An 18,464-nucleotide genomic window follows, 5' to 3' on the forward strand; every position below is an offset into this window, starting at 1 on the left:
CAGGAAGCGGGACAGCGAACTAGCGCTAGGAGCTAGCTGGGAGCTAGCTGTCAACAAAGGACAAAACTGCAAAAATTCGGGAGATCGAGTTGTATGTCGGCGTTATTGCCGACTCGCAGTGCCCCAGCCTAGATTGTATTTGTCCACATCGCTGGCTGAACAGTGAACATGGCAACGACTGCTCAACTGTTCGAGGTAACGTTAATAAAATGACTGCTGCAGTAACGTTACTGGAGAAGTGCTGTGTTAGCAACCTAGCCCGTAACAACGTTTAGCTTGATATGTTTCCTTGACTTGTTACTTGTTTGTCTTCTGCGTGTGTTGAGGCTCATCGGCATCTGTCACGAAAAGCTGAGCAGCTTGTTTGCTCTGTACGGCAAACCAAGATAGCAGGTAGCTGTCGTTACCAGCTCGTTTGTTTTGGCTAACGTAAACTGTACCGTTATTGTGTTCACTTCACCGGCTGTCTAGCGTCTAGATGTGTTATTATTCTACCGTTAGCTAACGGTACCGTTTAGATGGCAAGTGTTGCTCGTTGTTTACGTGTATTAAAACGGGATCACCGGTTCGTCATCGTTGACACTTTGTTCAATTGTCGTGCAGGAGCCCTTTGATGCAGACGAGTACATCGAGAGATTGGCCTGGAGAACACCTGGGGGAGGATCTAAAGGAGGGGCTGAGGCCTTTGACCCTAAAAGGTAGTTATTATACCAGAACATTAACTTGTACTTTATTAATCCCCACAGGGAGATTATTGCTCTGCATTTTATTTTGACCCATCCTAACCACAGAGGAGCCTTGCTTGGCCACAGACAGGCACCAACTCCATTTGTAATACCAGTACCTTGGGGTCAAGGGCAATGGCAGAGGTGTACCTATCATATCTTTGGTGGGGGAGGAAATCAGAGTTCCCGGAGGAAACCCACACAAACACGGGGAGAGCATGCAGACTACACAGAAAGGCCCCGTCTTGGAGTTTGAATCTAGGGCCTTCTTGCTGTGAGGCAACTGTCAGCCGCTGCAAATCTACTATAATAACTATTTATAATGACTAATAACAAGAAATGAGCTTTCCTATAAAATCGATATATCACTGACATCTTCATTACGCCACTGACATCCACAGCACACATCTCAATTCCTCAGATCTTTATGGTAAAGAAAAGCAAGTCAACCAACTTCAACATCATGTTCCAATTCCTATCCCTGACTTTGTTGATATCCTTGAGTGCCATAGTCTCATATTAATTTATATTCAAACCCGTTTGCTACCTTACAGACAATATTCTTCACAATATTGGATATGACAATAACAATGAATGAACTGGGGATGCACCGATACCAGTACTGCTGTCAGATATCGGCCTGTATAATCTTCCCCTAAACTAAAATCTTGACACCAAAAGCGACATAACCTGACTTTAAGCAACTAGACTTTTAGTATTTTGGCACACAGAAAGATGTTAGGTATATCGTAATGGTGAAGAATTACAGTACTGTATATCTCATCAATCATTTATAATCATATAACCAAAGACCCCAAACTAATGGTCTTATTCTGTACTGTTCAGTGAAAGTAATGGATTGGACTGTACTGTACTAGGTATGAGCCTATCATTTTAAAATGTATTCAGAATTGGTGTCTGCAGTATAAAAGTAGCATCGGTGCATCCCTGTAAAAAATTTAGACCTGACATTTCTCACCTGAAGACAAGCAAACAACTTGATGTTGAACTTGATGTTGAACTAGATCAGGGGTGTCAAACTCATTTTCACAGAGGGCCACATCAGCATTATGGTTGCCCTCAAAGGGCCAAAGACCGTATAAATGTTAATGTAATGTAAAATAAATGTAGCTACTCATTTACATATTGTTAAACATGTTGTTTCTGTATTTATTACTTATTCAAGTTATACATATTGCATATGCATTTGCATAGATGTAAAAATATATGTTAGCTTATGTTATTTTAACAAATAATTTTAGTTTATCAGAACCCCATATTACTCCATCAATCAATGATCAAACCATTCAAGTAAATAACAAAGAAGAATATCATCAAATACAAGCTATGACATTAAGTTTGTTCAAAACCTTTTTGTCACAGTCAAGAGGGGCAGAACTAACACCTGTGAGCTGCAAAGAACACGTGGGACAGATGTAGCAGATGTTACAAAAACAAATGGCTGCACACAACCTTGCAGAGGCCATACATCCAACTAATGGAAGATAGTTTAATTAACTTTAATTAACAGATTGCAGAATGGGTACAGTACAGTACAGCTCAATACACACAATTGTTAAGGGGATGCAGACCAGAGAAAGACTTTCGACTTGTTTACATCAGGGTCCCCCATTTTCAATTCGTAATGAAATTGCTATTATGTGTCTGCATGAACACACAACTGTAACTGTACTCAAAAATAACAAAATAAGGGTTGTCTCAGTTCACAACTATATTGGTCAAGTTTTGGGTGGGACTTGTTTGCGTCCCTACAGCTTCTTATTCAATTGAGCGAGATGCTCGGTTATGTCACACAGCCAGCTTGCATCTGACAGTTCAGACAATATTTCTTCAACCCTTTGTTACCTATTCCGCCTGGATCTTTTTTGTATTTTGGGCTGTAAAATTGTCAAAGAATGTCTGAGGAGTAAGTGCTTTTGGCTTTTTTCCTTTGTTACTTCATCAATACCTCAGATGTTCAACACACATGTATGTGTAATAACTAAGGCTGTCAAAGCTTTATTAACGCATTAACCCACAATTATTTTAACACCGCTATTTTTTAACCCAAGATTAATGTAAAACATTTTATTTTTAATTTTTTTTATAAACTAGAGCTCTTGGGGGGGCCACATCAAATGACGTGGCGGGCCGCATTTGGCCCGCGGGCCGTGAGTTTGACACCTATGAACTAGATGTTCTGCCAATAAAAACCATACTTCTCAGATTACATAGTTGTATTTTAGTTTTGATCGTCAATGTAACTTTTTATGTCCTCCGATTTATTTATTCATTCATTCAGTTGTGCTAAATCAGACTAATACAGTGAATCCAAGGGCATGAAGATGGCCGCCTCCTGGTTTGACTTTATTCAGTTCTCCCAGCCCATAATGTAACATGCACACGATAGGCTACTTGTTCTGTTTTTCCAGCTCCCGTTCCCCATTCACTGTCAGTTGATGAAAAGAAGCTTGAACTTGGCGTCTGGGTGGCGCAGCGGTCTAAGCGCTCGTCACCAACGCAAGAGACACCGGTATCGAATCCGGCTGTCAGCGTTGCCTCCGGCTTGGCCGGCCGTCATACTGGCTCAATTGGCAGAGTCAGCGGGAGGGAAGCCAGTGGGGTGGTATTCTGGTCGTTGTAAACAGCGACTCCTACAGGTCGGTCAGGGCGCCTGCACAGCAAAGAAGGAATATGGTGAAGGTAGTGTGACCTCCCACGTGTTACACTTCACCAATGAGAGTCCGCGCTGGCAGGTGAAAAGAGGTTGCTGGCTGTCTCCTATGTGACGGAGGAAGCATCTGATAGACTTCAGGACTCCCTAGACCGACCAGTGGGGGGCACATGCGAGCAACGACCAGGAAGGGGAGGGGGGAATTGGCATAACTACTCAATTGGGATGGGAGAAAATCAGAGAAAAACAGGAGGAGAAAAAGTGGATAAAAAAAAAGAAAGAAAAGAAGCTTGAACTTGTGGGCCGCCACAGTCTAGGTAATTAATGGGAAACACTGCCACCCGCATTTCACTGTATGCCCTGGTATGTATGTGACAAATAAACCTCTTGACTCTTGAATCTTATAAATTGAAATGCTTATTTACATTTAGTCATTTAGCTGATGCTTTTATCCATTTTATGAAGCCCAATGTCTGTAGGAACTGTGACAATCGGCTTACATGTTCATATACACAAAACAAGTGATTTTAATTTAGTTTTGTGACACAAAACAAACAAAATAAGCTATAACGCTAAGTCTCAAATAGATTTTGGGTTGATATTCCATTTGAATCTGTGTGATCAACATTTATTCAGATTTATTAATTTTGTTACCAGGATCCTAATTGAAGTAATAATCCCCTGTGTGAATAATCCCCTGTGTGTGTGTGTGTGTGTGTGTGTGTGTGTGTGTGTGTGTGTGTGTGTGTGTGTGTGTGTGTGTGTGTGTGTGTGTGTGTGTGTGTGTGTGTGTGTGTGTGTGTGTGTGTGTGTGTGTGTGTGTGTGTGTGTGTGTGTGTGTAAAGAAATGTGGCCTGCTTTTAATTTCCTTTTACGTGGATTTCAACAATATTGCTTGGTCTTGTGTTTACATTGGAGGACCAACTTGTGTCTGCTAAGCACAAACGGCATACAGTACAGTAGGTCCTTAAAAAAAAAAAAAAAAAAAAAAGCCTAACTATACTGTAGATCCATCCGGTCTTTATCTACTTCCTCCACAAAACTGTCGTCCACAACCTCCTCGCAAGCTCTTATTTAAACCTCGGCGAGGAGTCGTGAGACAACCTATCTTTGGAGGCCACCATACTGTGAGTTGCCAGCCAGGGAACGAGTGTGTGTTGGGGAAGGGATGGGAGATGTCCTTAAGCTGTAGCCAGCGCCGGGGGAATTAGTCAAGAGATTATATACTCATCATTTTGGGACGTTTCCTACTCTGAAATGTGGTGCTGACTTAGAACATTTGCTCTGCTGTCCTGATGACACTTAAAATGCAGCTGACGAAGCTCCCTAGTTTTCAGAGCTCCTTAAAGTCTGGGGACCCGGGAATTAAGCGCTAACTATTAGCAGTAAGCATGGGGTCAGTGGGACAGATTTAACCCTGCATTTCCCCAATTACTGTCCCATAACTAAGGTACTATTTTTAAAAATATATATATTTCTTGGTGTGCTTTACCTTTAGTTTGTGATTGCTCCTGGTTTTGTAGACCAATGCAGAGTGGCTCATAAAGCCTCTTTGCTCTTATAGGCTACTGGAGGAGTTTGAGAACCACATTGAGGAACTGAAGCTGCTCGACGAGAAGATCCAGCGGCGGGTGGAGAAGCTTGAACATCAGTGTCACCGCGAGGCCAAGGAGTTTGCCCACAAAGTACAAGACTTGCAGAGGAGCAACCAGGTGAGATGTACTCCCCAATGCACAGTGTGTCACCTACTGCACATCCGTCATCCATCACATCGCTGGCTATCTAATGGACGACTGATGAATTCAAACCCTGTGACATACAGAGGTTTTTCTCTAATTTGTCACTCACTTACAAAGTGTAGTTTTTTTCTCTTTGTTTCCACGCAGGTCGCTTTTCAGCACTTCCAGGAGCTAGACGAGCACATCAGCTATGTGGCGACCAAGGTGTGTCACCTCGGCGACCAGCTGGAGGGGGTGAACACGCCTCGGCAGAGGGCCGTGGAGGCTCAGCGTCTCATGACCTACTTCAACGAGTTCCTAGACGGAGAGCTCCGCAGCGACGTCTTCAACAACCCAGACAAGGTCGGTAAACACCGTTCACGTACCCAACCGCGCACACTAACGTTAGTGTATGTAACCGCTAGCCACCTGGCAGCCCCTCCCACACACTGCTGGAGGTAAAGTGTGAGCGAACAGGATTACAAAGTAAACCATCCATATTAATTTGTCAAGTTTATCCCTTTAGTTGGATCCCTCAGCTAATTTGGATTAATAAACTGTCATTTGCGTTCTGACAATAGCTGGCTGATTGACTAGCATGGGTGTCAACATGCTCATGTCAGACTTAATTGCATTAATTGCAGGGTGTCTGTGAGGGAGAGTTTGTTTGCCGCCGCTGGTCCTCATCTTAGATTACAGCAAGAGGGAGCTTGAAAAGACTGGGTTTTTAGAAGGAGATAAGTGTGTGCATTTATTCCCCACCTACACGCGGGCCAAGTTGATATTAGACAAATTACCCTGAAAGTTTGATAGTGCAATATTGTAATTGGTTGTGGAGAGATCGGGATGCTCCAGATGAATTTATGTTAGTGGGAACATCATTAGTGGAAGCGGAGCGGGGAGTCTGGGAGGTCAATCCCGGCGACGAGAGCCGGAGACGGGCTAGGCTTCAGGAGAGGCGTGCGGGAATATGTGGCCAGATTCCTGTTCCTGAGCATACCTCCAGACGAGGGGGAAAGAGGAAAGCTGCGAGTGAATAGCTGAAGGGGGGGAAGGCTCTGCTAATCCTTCTGAAAGGGAGGGCTGGGCCGCCAGCGAGGAGACAAGTGCTGCTAAACCCTGACTGCAGGGAGACGGCTACATTACTTACATGGGATTTAGCTAATCTTAGCTGGGGGACAGATACTTAGAAAACCTTCGCCGAGCAGAAAGGCTGGATCCTCCTCACGGGAGCAGAGTAATGATGTTAGCTGAGGCAGGCATCTGCGGGAACAGAGGAGTTGCGGACGGCGGGCCTTTCGTAGGTCTGGGGCTTTTTCAGCCGCCGTGTATGTCAGGGGGAGGGGAGTGGGGGGTTCTCGACAGGGCCCCTTTTTTAGACAGATATCCCTGGCCGGACAGATTATTGAAGGCGATTTAGGCTCCTGTGGGATTACAGCCCATTCAGAGGAGGCATGCCAATAAAGAGTTGGATGTGCTGCTAAGTCAGGGCCGCTGCTGCTGCTGTTACCGACACTCAGGTGAGCGGCTGCTTGTTATCAGCTCCATGGCCAACATGTGGAGGCGGAGGAGGAGGAGGACGGGGGCTCTAAAATGATGATCCCCCCCCCCCAAGTGGAGACGCTGCCGGTGGGCCTACCTGCTCTCTGTTTGGATGTCCATCTCTCATGGTCCTCTCTTTTTCCCTCTCTTCTCCACATCTCTCTATGTCTCTCTCTCGCTCTCTCTCTCTCTCTCTCTCCTCAGATTAAGGAGGCTGCTGATATCATTCAGAAGCTGCATCTCATTGCCCAGGAGCTGCCGTTTGACAGGTGAGTCGGCCCTCCTGGACGCAGCTTTAGACAAGAGCGCTATCATGCATGGGAAAGGTGAGGCGCAGGGAGACGGTCTAGTCCTCACAGTGTAATCTTGTATCAAGAATGCTTCAGTGTTTCTTGAGAGAAAACATGCACGCAGGCTATACAATTCAACGTCCACTGTCTCCTTAATGAATTATTATATTCTTTCCTGACAGGTTTGCAGATGTTAAGGCAAAGATTGCAAGTGAGTCATGATATTCAAACCTATGTGCCCCCGATACTATCAGCACTTAACATTTCAGATTACAAGGACATTAGAATGCTCATCAACAACATGTGTGTGTGTGTCTGTGTGTCCATGTGTGTGTCTGTGTGTCCATGTGTGTGTGCGTGTCCAGGTAAGTACCATGACCTGGAGAGGCAGTTGATCCAGGAGTTCACGGCTGCCCAGCGCAGGGGTGAGATTGGACGTATGCGGGAGGTGGCAGCGGTCCTGCTACATTTCAAGGTGACCCAGAGACACCCAGCACTCCCCCCTCCATGCACTACATTAGATACATTTTAGTTTGAAGTACATGAAGTGTCCAGTCATTTCTGCACATTGTTTTGTTTTATCTGGTTGTACACTCGGCAGTTCTGTAAATGAGGTGGCCTCACCTCAGAGCTCACCTGAGTATAAATAAAGGTTTGAATCAATCAATTTCACGCAACATGTACTAACGTCAGTGAAATCAGTTTGTTGTCATTCTTGAGATGTCGCATCATATTTGCACAGACGGAAGTGATGCGACCTTCTGTCTCTCTGTGTAACAGGGCTATGCACACTGTGTGGACGTCTACATCAAGCAGTGTCAGGAGGTGAGGAAACACTATTCAACTTCTTAATTCATCAAATCCTTTTATATACTCCTTTCTCTGGACCAGTAACTTCCACAGGATTAAAGGGATAGTTCAGAGTTTTGAGACTCCTAACCCTATTTGCCCACTTTACCAATGCTGTTGTTGACCGGTAGAATCCTTTCTCGGCACATGCTGTTCCTCATACTACCTCCAGCTGGTTATTATAGAATAGAATAGAAATACTTTATTCATCCTGAATGAAATCTGGCACTACAAATCGCTCAGAGTAAACAGTAAACATTTAGGTAGACAAAAACAAAAAGTCACAAATAAAAATAAGCCTACGAATAAAATATGGCCCGGGATATACATTTCCTATGTTACATTATGCCCTGTGATGTAGATTTCAGTTACGTTCAGTCAACTAGCCGGAGGTGGTATGAGAAGCAGCATGGATTGTGCTGACGGAGGACTATATGGTAAATCTGAACTATCCCTTTAAACATTTTGTTTCTGTGCCCAGGGGGCGAACTTGAAAAACGACGTGTTTGAAGACACTGCGGCTCTCTGCCAGAGGGTCAACAAGCAGGTGGGAGAGGTCTTCAGCAGCCCAGAGGCCGTCATGGCCAAACTCATCCAGAACATCTTTGAGAACAAACTCCAGGTGTGTCTGCTGCTGTCCATTCCTCTGCGCCTCTCTCTGTCAGCTCTGTGTTGTTCCTGTCTGACTGACCTGCCTCTGTGTCTGCAGGCCCATGTGAGAGAGAAGCTGGACGAGACGCGGCACTCTGATGTGGAACAATACCTCAAGAACCTCTACGACCTTTACACCAAGTAATTCACCGGCTCCTCCCCTTCTCTCCCTTTTATTTTTTTTTAAAGAAAATGGTTAATTCGTCAAATACAGTGAATGCACAGGAATCGGTCTTGTTGACAATGATTGTGTGACAGTTCATCGCACAGTATTCCAAATACTATCTTATATCCTGGTTATGGTTCTGGATGGTATAAGGGTGTTTAAATAATCTCGTATATCCTGGTTATGGTTCAGGATGGTATAAGAGTGTTTAAATAATCTCTTATATCCTGGTTATGCTCTTGGATGGTATAAGGGTGTTTAATCTCTTATATCCTGGTTATGGTTTTGGATGGGATAAGGGTGTTTAAATAATCTCTTATATCCTGGTTATGGTTTTGGATGGGATAAGGGTGTTTAAATAATCTCTTATATCCTGGTTATGGTTTTGGATGGGATAAGGGTGTTTAAATACTATCTTATATCATGGTTTGGGATGGTATAAGGGTGTTTAAATACTCTTAATTACAAGCATTTCCATACCCCAGTCACTAATATCAATAGGAGTAAACTGATAATTATACGAGTTACCATGGAAAACGGAACTTAACTTTGTTAACAGGATATGATGTTTAAATGCGGCAACACGGAATACTTGAATATGCTGAATATCAACTGGATGTTGATCTGCCCGCGTGAACGCAGTCATCGGTGTAAATACATATCAACAACTTCCCGCGGTATACCCTTCATCCCGACCTTAACACGTTGTCTTTTCCTCTCCTCCAGGACCACGTCCTTGGCTGCTAAGCTGACAGAGTTCAATCTGGGCTCAGACAAGCACACCTTCCTGTCCAAGCTGATCAAGAACATCTTCTCCTCCTACCTGGAGAGCTACATCGACATGGAGAGAGAGTACCTCCGCAACCGCAGTGCCCTGATCCTGCAGCGCTACTACGACTCCAAAAACCACCAGAAACGCCCCATCGGCACTGGAAGGTGAGGATATTATAGACAAGGCGACAATTAACACGCACACACACACACACACACACACACACACACACACACACACACACACACACACACACACACACACACACAGTGGGTAGTGGTGTTGCCTCACGGGGGGTGGCTTTCTTGCCGCACCAAAAGACACTATCCTGCCTCTCTCCTTGACAAAGGTACTGGCATTACAATTGTAGTTGGTCCCCAGCGTCCGTCTGTGCCTTCCCTCTGCTCCTAAGTGGTTAGGATGCGGTCAAATGCAGAGGAATCGTTTCCCCCGCGGGGGTTAATGAAGTATATTTTAACTGGACTCCCAAGACCTTTTCAAAGAGGTCCGTGTGCAGAGACTCGGGAACATGGCAGAGTGTCTGTTCTCTCCGAGATGTGTTCCTGTGCTTCTTTATTGCACAGCAGCAATTAAGAAATGAATGTGTTTCAGCACTTGGCCTTCCTCAGCATTGTCCCTGTGCTGTAAGGCATTCTGCTCTGCATATATGAAGCATACCTGTGAGTGCGGGCAGCGCGTTTATTCTCTTAGATGTAAGTTACACCCTCAGTTCCTTTCCTCTGTTTTCATCATGTAAAGTTGAATGCATCGTTTATATATAGATACTGCAAACATCTGCTCATTTAACTTGCGATCAATTAACTTTTGATCCAGTCAATTTAAAATGTAAACAGACATTTGAGTTTATTTGCTAATGATTGAGCAGTCAATCCTAGTTATTTTGTTAATGGATTGGAAAGCATAACCCTCTCACGCCGAAAGGTTTTGAATCTTTGAATAAACCTTTGTGAATTGGTCGTCAAGCCTCCTTATTCATTAAGGTTTTAATACTAACCGTGATAATGAAGGCCATTCCTCTCTGCAGTATCCAGGAGCTGAAGGAGCGCTTCAGGCAACGTACCAACCTGCCTCTGGGCTCCAGCATCGACACCCACGGAGAGACCTTCCTCTCCCAAGAGGTGGTGGTGAACCTGCTGCAGGAGACGCGCCATGCCTTCGAGAGGTGCCACAGGGTGAGGCTACGCTGCACTCTTTATCCTCGCCGCCTCCATGTTGGCTGGCCGTGACAGGGTTAAAACATCTAAAAATATACCACTTCAAGAACCAAAATAATGATACCGTCAGGCAGAACACACTCGTCCTACTTACGCAAGGACACAGTGTCCTGGATGGGAAGCATTCTCTCATAGATTGAACTGGTCTGACACAAAGTGCCATGCCTGTGAGCCACCTGTAGGGGCAGAGTGGCTAAGAGTGGGTGAGATAGACTGACAGAGACAAATGGACACAAACACAGACGGACAGATACTACAGATATATACATACAGACACAGAGAGAAAATAACAGTTGCCAACAAAATTTGTTATGCAGTTATAGTTACAAAATTGAAATTTTCTACAATTGAGATATTATATAAAAGAAGCAGTGAAGCCAGACCAGCACTCTCAGGTTCAAAATTTAATGGCAGCCTGCTATAGGCAAGCTATAACACTGACGAAGGAATATGTAATTCCGAAACATGTTTGTTTCAGGCTGCCATTAAATTTTGAACCTGAGAGTGCTGGTCTGGCTTCACTGCTTCTTTTATATAATACTTAATGGGATTTCAGCACCCAGTGTCGTATCTTGAGAGCGCGGTCTAACTTGACATACAATTGAGATATTAAAATGACTATCAACACTCAGTGCAGTTCTCAGGAGCACTGCCTGCTTTCCCCATGCTGGCCTTGTTTTCAGCACAAGCAACCAGTGGGCAGCCAGGGAAAATAAAGCAAATGGAAGGAGGGGAGCATGAGGTTGTGTGGAGTTGAAATAAAGCGCTCTCCGTTTCCATCACTGTGTACAAAGGAAAATCCCGCTGGGCTGAGAGATTTGTTTTTGTGTCGTGACACAGCTGTCGGACCCCTCTGACCTGCCCAAGAACGCCTTCTCCATCTTCCTGCTGCTGGTGGAGCACCTGTGCCTGGAGCACATGGACTACGCCCTGGAGATAGGGCTCTCAGGTAGGTTCAGATCCGCCCTGTAGATAGGGCTCTCAGGTAGGTTCAGATACGCCCTGGAGATAGGGCTCTCAGGTAGGTTCAGATACGCCCTGGAGATAGGGCTCTCAGGTAGGTTCAGATCCGCCCTGGAGATAGGGCTCTCAGGTAGGTTCAGATCCGCCAGGAGCACGGAACCAAGAGCCCCAGGGCTTCAGATGATATCAGACAAGTGGCCCAGCAACGTAGATGATATTATATTCAAATGTATTGTCATTATACAGCACAAGTACAGTACAACGAAAAGAAGTTTGGCATCCAACCAGAGTGCAATAGTAATATACAATGTACAGGCGATTAAACTGGGTATAAAATATATTAATTGGGGCGGCTACGTGGCGTAGTGGGCAAGGCGCTCGCCACGAAATCTGGAGACGCTGGGCTCGCCTGTTCGAGCCCAGCGCTCCACATTTGCTTTCAGTTTAGCTGGTCGTCCGTACTAATACACATTGGCCGTATTAGGGGGTGGGAAACTGATGGGTGGGGATCGGGCGTTGTGGACAGCGACTCCTACAGGTCGGTTGGTGCGCCTGCGCAGTGGAATCAGGAAGTGTCGGGGGCAGCGTGAGCCTCCCACGCGTTACTCCTCACCACTGAGAGATCGAGCTGCGCAGGTGAAAAGATGCGACTGCTGTTACCTCAAGTACCGGAGGGGACTTGTGCTATGTATGACTTAGTCCACATTGCAGCCGGCTTGTGGGAGGCAAGAAACAGCGTTCGTGACAGGGGAGGGTTGAATTGGATGATACGAAATTGGGATGGGAGAAAATATAGAAAATGGGAGAAAAAGTGGATCAAAAAAATATATATATATATTAATTGGTACTACTGGGTGTAGTGCTAATCAGATGTATGTACATAGTTGTAATATTAATATGCACAGTGATACAGGTATAAAGACAGTATGGTAGTAGTCATACTGGTCAGCAGTGTAACTAGTAAGGGTAAGTATAGATATAGTGTAAAAGGTGTATGTAAAAGGATTATGTGCAGGTATGTACACACAGATGTGGATAGATATTAATGGATAGATATTAGGATTCAAATGTCCTCTAGTCGCTCTCTGCTCATTTCACCCGCTGTTTATCCGTCTCATCACTGCATCCTGTGGCATACAGCTAATGGGGATCCGTAATCAAATAAAATCCTAATAGTTCTCATTCTCCCTCCGCTACAGCGATCCCCTCAGCTGACGCCAAGAACGCCAACTTGTACTTCATGGATGTGGTCCACCAGGCCAACACTATCTTCCACCTGTTTGACAAGCAGTTCAACGACCACCTCATGCCACTCATAAGGTTCGTTATAATCATAATCCGCTCGTCACATGGACCCGTGACTTTTATTTTAGTTGGATGTGAGAATTCTTAATTTTCTTTCTCTCCCGTTTCCAGCTCCTCTCCTAAGCTGACGGAGTGTCTGCACAAGAAGAAGGAGGTCATAGAGCAGATGGAAGTGAAGCTAGACACGGGGATCGACAGGTCAGTAAGTTCATGACTGGACTACCGACCAACACATGATATAATGTGATAGTAATGTAATATATAATGTAATATAGGGGTAGCGCGGTCGGCTGGTAATCGGATTGGTTCCCGGTTTGATTCTGGCTCCTCTCAGCAGTGTTGTCGAAGGGTCCTTGAGCAATACACTTAACCCCTAACTGCTTCAGATGAGCAGGTTGGCACCTTGCATGTGGGTGAATGTGAGGCATAAATTGTAAAGCGCTTTGGAGGAAAGCGCTATATAAATGCAGTCCATTTACCATTTACGAGATTAGGTTTTGGTTTAGCATGTCTGATGTTGCGTCTTCGTCCCTACCCGCCCAGAACGCTGAACTGCATGGTGGGCCAGATGAAGCACATTCTGGCCACAGAGCAGAGGAAGACCGACTTCAGGCCCGAGGATGAGAACAACGTCATGATCCAGTACACCACGGTGAGGCGCGCAAGGCCTGGGCCTATGGACTCACATGCAAAGACAAAACGAATGAGAATACCGTGAAGGCAAAGCAGGCATTTACTGTACTTGTGTTAGTTTTGAGACTGACTGAAGACGAGGTTTATATATTGCAGAGGTTTAGTCACTGCTTTGCAGAAAGAAACAACTCGCAGGTTGCCATGGTGGCCAGCGTTCTAAAGCACCACCATGACTCCTTTCTTAAATATTCTGAAATCTATGTCGACAACTTCCTGGTTGTTGTCGGGGAAATGGGTCGTTGTCCAGACTGATTATTTCTTGAGTGAACACAGGAAGTGTTTGGATTAGAATTGGCTAGCAGTGTGGAAAAAAGAACACACTCCCAAAAAAAAGATGCCATCGGTTTGTTGCCAAATGAAAGAACGATGATGGTTGCACACTTCTCTCTGTACAAATATACAGTGACACGTTTTTGCCCATGCCTTCGTAGTGATTCAGCAGAGCCATAAGTATGTAGGGAGGTGGAACACACCTGTCGATAATTAGCATCCCCCCCCCTGCGTCCCGCAGGCCTGCTCCAAGGTGTGCGTCTACGTGAGCCGGCAGGTGGAGCGCGTGCGGAAGTCCATGGATGGAAAGAACGTGGACACGGTGCTGACGGAGCTGGGCGTGCGCTTCCACCGGCTCATCCACGAGCACCTGCAGCAGTACAGCTACAGCTCCATGGGAGGCATGCTGGCCATCTGCGACGTGGCAGAGTACCGACGCTGCGCCAAGGACTTCAGGGTGAGGGGGGTCACAGGCACGAGACGGAGGGACCACAGGGCACGGTGACGCCGAACTTGAGTCACACGAGTAAAAAAAAATATATTAAAAAAAAAAGGATCACACTAGAGTAAAAACTGTTGGCGTATGATATCCTGTGAAGAGCCTTGAACACGTGCGGCCAGTCGGGTCTCGGCTGAAGAGATTCTTAGTTGACGGTCATAGCATTTTGTTGACTAATCTGTTTAAACCTGTAAACCCACATTATTGTCCCTCTCCAAAGAAATGTAGTTATGTAGAAGGACTTGATTACCACAGCATATTTGTGGATATTGGTCGTACCAGAGATTGTAATTTTCCAGTAATAACCAATGACAAAATTCATTCCGTATTAATACAAAATAAATACCATAATGATAAACATTAATAGAAAAGAAAAAAATACCCTATTAATAAGTCAAATAATCGACCAATAGGGTGCAGCCCTTGTCGCTAGCTAATCTGCTTGGTGAGTAACTTTCAGAACCCTGTATGTCAAAGCACCACGTTCTCCGTTTCTCCCGCAGGTCCTCCTGGTGCTGCAGCTCTTCGACACGCTCCACGCCCTCTGTAACCTGCTGGTCGTCGCCCCCGACAACCTGAAGCAGGTCTGCTCGGGGGAGCAGCTGACCAACCTGGACCGGAACCTCCTGCACGCCTTCGTTCAGCTCCGGGTGGACTACCGCTCGTCCAGACTGGGCCGCCACTTCAGTTAATGACCGAGTTAGTTAGCGACTCGCTCGCTGCCCTCCGTCCAATCACACTAGCCCCCCCTCCTCCCCCATGCTTTCAGAAGACGCACCTTGGAGCCGCCCATTCCCTGCTTCAAAGAATGCACCTTCCATACTGGGCGGACTCCCTGACCCCCCCCCCGCACATTGACTTTCCCCCAGGATTGCTTTGTCCATCATTAGACAGTAAGACCAGTAAAACCACCACCTCCTTTCAATCTGGGATTATGTGCATTTTACCTTTTTGATTATTGTTTTTAGTTTTTTTTGCTCCAAACACAGAGAAATTCAAATGTCTGTTGACTGAGCCATTTGTTTGTTTGTTTATTTAGTTTTTAAATACTAATCCAACACCAATCCATGTGACATTTTTGACATATTATCGATAAATGGACGAGATTGATTTCAGTGCTTTTGACTGTAAACGGAGAGAAAAAAAACTTTTGATTGTGCCAAATATCTAAATCTATTCTGTGGCTGCACAGATGTGACTGAGAAGCTGCTGTAAAGGGAAGGTTAGACTGTAACTCAAGCCCTGTGGTAACACAGAGCCGCTGGGAACAACTTACCCCTCATAAAGAGACCAAGAGGAACCCACACTGACTCTTGACTCAACATCTCGACCCAGGCATGAGATGCATACAAGAGCCGTGTCTGGCTGAAGAGAGAGACGGACACATGACCGCCTCTCTTTAAACCCCTTGACCTCTGACCTCGGAGCAGAGGCGAAGGGATCACCGCCGAGAGCCGCGACGTGAGCTGTAAGCGGGGGCTGAGAACCACTCGGAGAGGGGTCTGGGTGGTCCGCCGTAGGCCCAGGTGACCGGTTGGGATGGGTCAGTGGGTATCTGTCACTGTAATTGCACAGATCAACACCTGCTCATCCAGAGGTGCTCCGGTGCACCCAGCGCTCTCCCGCCGGTGACCAGGATCAGCCACGTTTTCCGGGTCGGAGCGCATTGAGATGTTGACCCCCGCTGATAAAAGGAGATAAACTTGAGCGGACGTCTTCACACACGGCTTACATAGGGAGGTGCAGTGTCACCGTCTCTCCGCGCTGAAGCAAGGAGGCCGTAACGTCATCGTGTAACCCCGATGCCTGAAACTGTCTGCTATGCTAAAGCTGATCCCAGTGTACCGCTGTTTACCTTAATCAACGATTCATTAAAAAAAAAATAGTTTAAAAAAAAAGTTGTGTTTTTACTATAGTCCCCCCCTTTTTTTTTACCAGTATCGTTCACAAAAGGGGAGCCGTGTGAGTTGAAAGTTAGCAAAGTGACTTGAGCTGAAAGGATGACTTGGATTGACTGGCTCTTCGCTCCAGTGTCACTTGGAAGTGAGATGGAACAGTCATCATCCCCCTCCTTCTGTTGGAAGTCATCTGGTATTCATAGGGATTCTTGCCACCAAAGTAAAAGTTATTTTCTGAGACTCCAGGAAGAGAGAGAGAGAGAGCGGAGGGGGATTAGATATGTCCTGGTTGATGAAATGTGTGCAGTAGTCATGGACTGGAGGAGAGTGGGCGAGATAGAGACGGCTGAGAGCTCAGTCCAGCTCCGCCTGGCTGGTGTTGTGTAGAAGGTACACACTGTGCTGTGCAAAGTCAAACAACATAATTAATTAGGCTAATATTAATATTATCAATGCCACATGAATTCAATTCTCTCCGCCCTAATCACAACTGGGTAGCTTGTAAAAATTATTTTGTTAGGCCCTGATGCAAACACTGGGCCTTTTCCAAACATTCGAAAACTATTTGTTTTTGCGGCGATTAATGTGTGCAGCGCAGGAAGGGGTCGGGGGAGCGGAGCCCGGCCGGGACGATAACTGGTGTGGAGACGGAGGCAGAGGCGCAGCCGGGGCCCCCAGGGACCCTGGAGCCCGGGCAGAGGGGGGAGGGGGAGGGATGTGGTTTTTAGGGGGCTGTTTGAGCAGGTGGAGGAGATTAACAATACTGTCAACACTGGAGCGCCGGATAAGACTGTCCTCTCTTACTCGTCATCCGGCGCACCGTTTGAGCAGCTCTCGCCTACGACACATTCAGACGTATAAAGACACACAGGGGTGTCTGGGGAGAAGGAGGGAGGCTTGTCCGGGCTTGAACTGACCGCCGGTGTTTTGTGTTCGACTACAGTCTGTTCAAACGGGTTGTCCGCGACCATTGTCCCTCCGCAGGAGTCTCACTTTATCTACTTCCATCCATAAATACTATTTCCACCCGAAACTTGATAAGCTGCACGCTTTCCTGCGGTCATTCAGATGCAAGACTGCAACTTTTTCCGTTATATTGATCCATCATAGTGATCCATATTGAATTAGTCACACACCTGTCAACTCACAATGCTCAAGAAGATATTGGCGTTGCGTACACGGGTATGGTATCATCTCTTTCAAGTACAGATCTTTTAATTGTCAAATATATGTGAATTGTCTCAGCTGTTCCAACACCTATAGAATCATCACCTCGCGCCACTCGGACCGCTCCTTGTTTCACCCCTCCCTCCGGCGGTCTCTTGTCACCCGTATCCCTGTCTGCCTCTCTTCCGCCAGATTACCGAGCATCATTCCCTGTTTGTCGACTAACTACAAACCCAGCTAGTCCTCCAGCGTCCCACAAATCCCTGCTCTCAGCACATCACTCCCCCTCGACTATGCCGGCCCTCCCTCAGACTCCTGGAGCACTGACAATAAAGCATTACAGCAGTCAATCCATGTCAACAACAGCTTTGCTTAATTCCTGCTAAACACGTTTAAGCTAAATCTTCACCTAATGATGCATAATGATTAGCACTTGCTCTTTTTAGTCTGCTGGCGGCTTGTATCAATTTCGCTGGTTTATTTTACCCGCCATCGGGAAGATGACTCAGGTTGTGGAGCTACAGCAGGCGGCCTGGGAGGGTATTAAAGGATCCTCTCTATTGAAATTAGTCAGGTAATTATCACCCACATTACACAGCGTTTTGTATTCACGCGGCACGCCTCAATCGACTTTCCTGCATAGGAATCTGATTACTGATACCAGGTACATGTAAAGTTCACTGGCTCATGTCAATTTTAAACAGGATAATGTACTGTATTCTAGTTGTTGAATAACAAACCAAAAAAAAACAAGGTGGCAGCCATGTAGCAAGATGCATGAATCCATTCTGTAGTAGTACTGTGGAGAATGGTGTGTACTGAAACAGGATGGGACAACGACATCCACAGACTACACTTGAGGTCCCTTCCAGAGCTGTTCTCTAGGATATCTCTCTATGTGAAAGTCGTGGGGCAGGCACACAGCCAGGCACTCTGATGCGAATGCAGATGTTGCCCCGGCTTTGACCTCCTGCCCATATCGGTGCCACGGCCAAAATGGCACCGGGTGCCATGCCACCTTCAGTCTTGGGCAGCCTGGAACTGCAC

At 46.0% G+C, this 18,464-nt stretch overlaps 1 protein-coding gene across 1 annotated transcript; it reads left to right on the forward strand.

The window, feature by feature from the left end:
• Positions 1 to 25: 25 nt before the first annotated feature.
• exoc5 (exocyst complex component 5) lies at positions 26 to 16,896 on the forward strand. Its single transcript, XM_084311605.1, has 18 exons — positions 26 to 195; positions 604 to 698; positions 4,964 to 5,111; positions 5,286 to 5,480; positions 6,864 to 6,928; positions 7,132 to 7,160; positions 7,315 to 7,424; positions 7,730 to 7,774; positions 8,280 to 8,420; positions 8,508 to 8,590; positions 9,342 to 9,551; positions 10,433 to 10,580; positions 11,463 to 11,571; positions 12,785 to 12,905; positions 13,002 to 13,088; positions 13,434 to 13,542; positions 14,095 to 14,310; positions 14,856 to 16,896. Exons 1-18 carry the CDS (start codon positions 169 to 171, stop codon positions 15,042 to 15,044), a joined length of 2,127 nt encoding a protein of 708 aa, XP_084167731.1. The 5' UTR covers positions 26 to 168; the 3' UTR covers positions 15,045 to 16,896.
• Positions 16,897 to 18,464: the final 1,568 nt, after the last annotated feature.

Source organism: Notolepis coatsorum, assembly GCF_963971535.1.
Source record: "Notolepis coatsorum genome assembly, chromosome: 3".
Classification (NCBI taxonomy): Eukaryota; Metazoa; Chordata; class Actinopteri; order Aulopiformes; family Paralepididae; genus Notolepis; species Notolepis coatsorum.

Excerpts from the sequence above, each read along its gene's own strand:
- exoc5 (XM_084311605.1), top strand. The coding sequence starts at position 169 with ATGGCAACGACTGCTCAACTGTTCGAG. Across the intron at positions 5,112-5,285 it reads ACTTGCAGAGGAGCAACCAG|GTCGCTTTTCAGCACTTCCA; the intron begins GTGAGATGTACT and ends GTTTCCACGCAG. Across the intron at positions 13,089-13,433 it reads CTAGACACGGGGATCGACAG|AACGCTGAACTGCATGGTGG; the intron begins GTCAGTAAGTTC and ends CTACCCGCCCAG.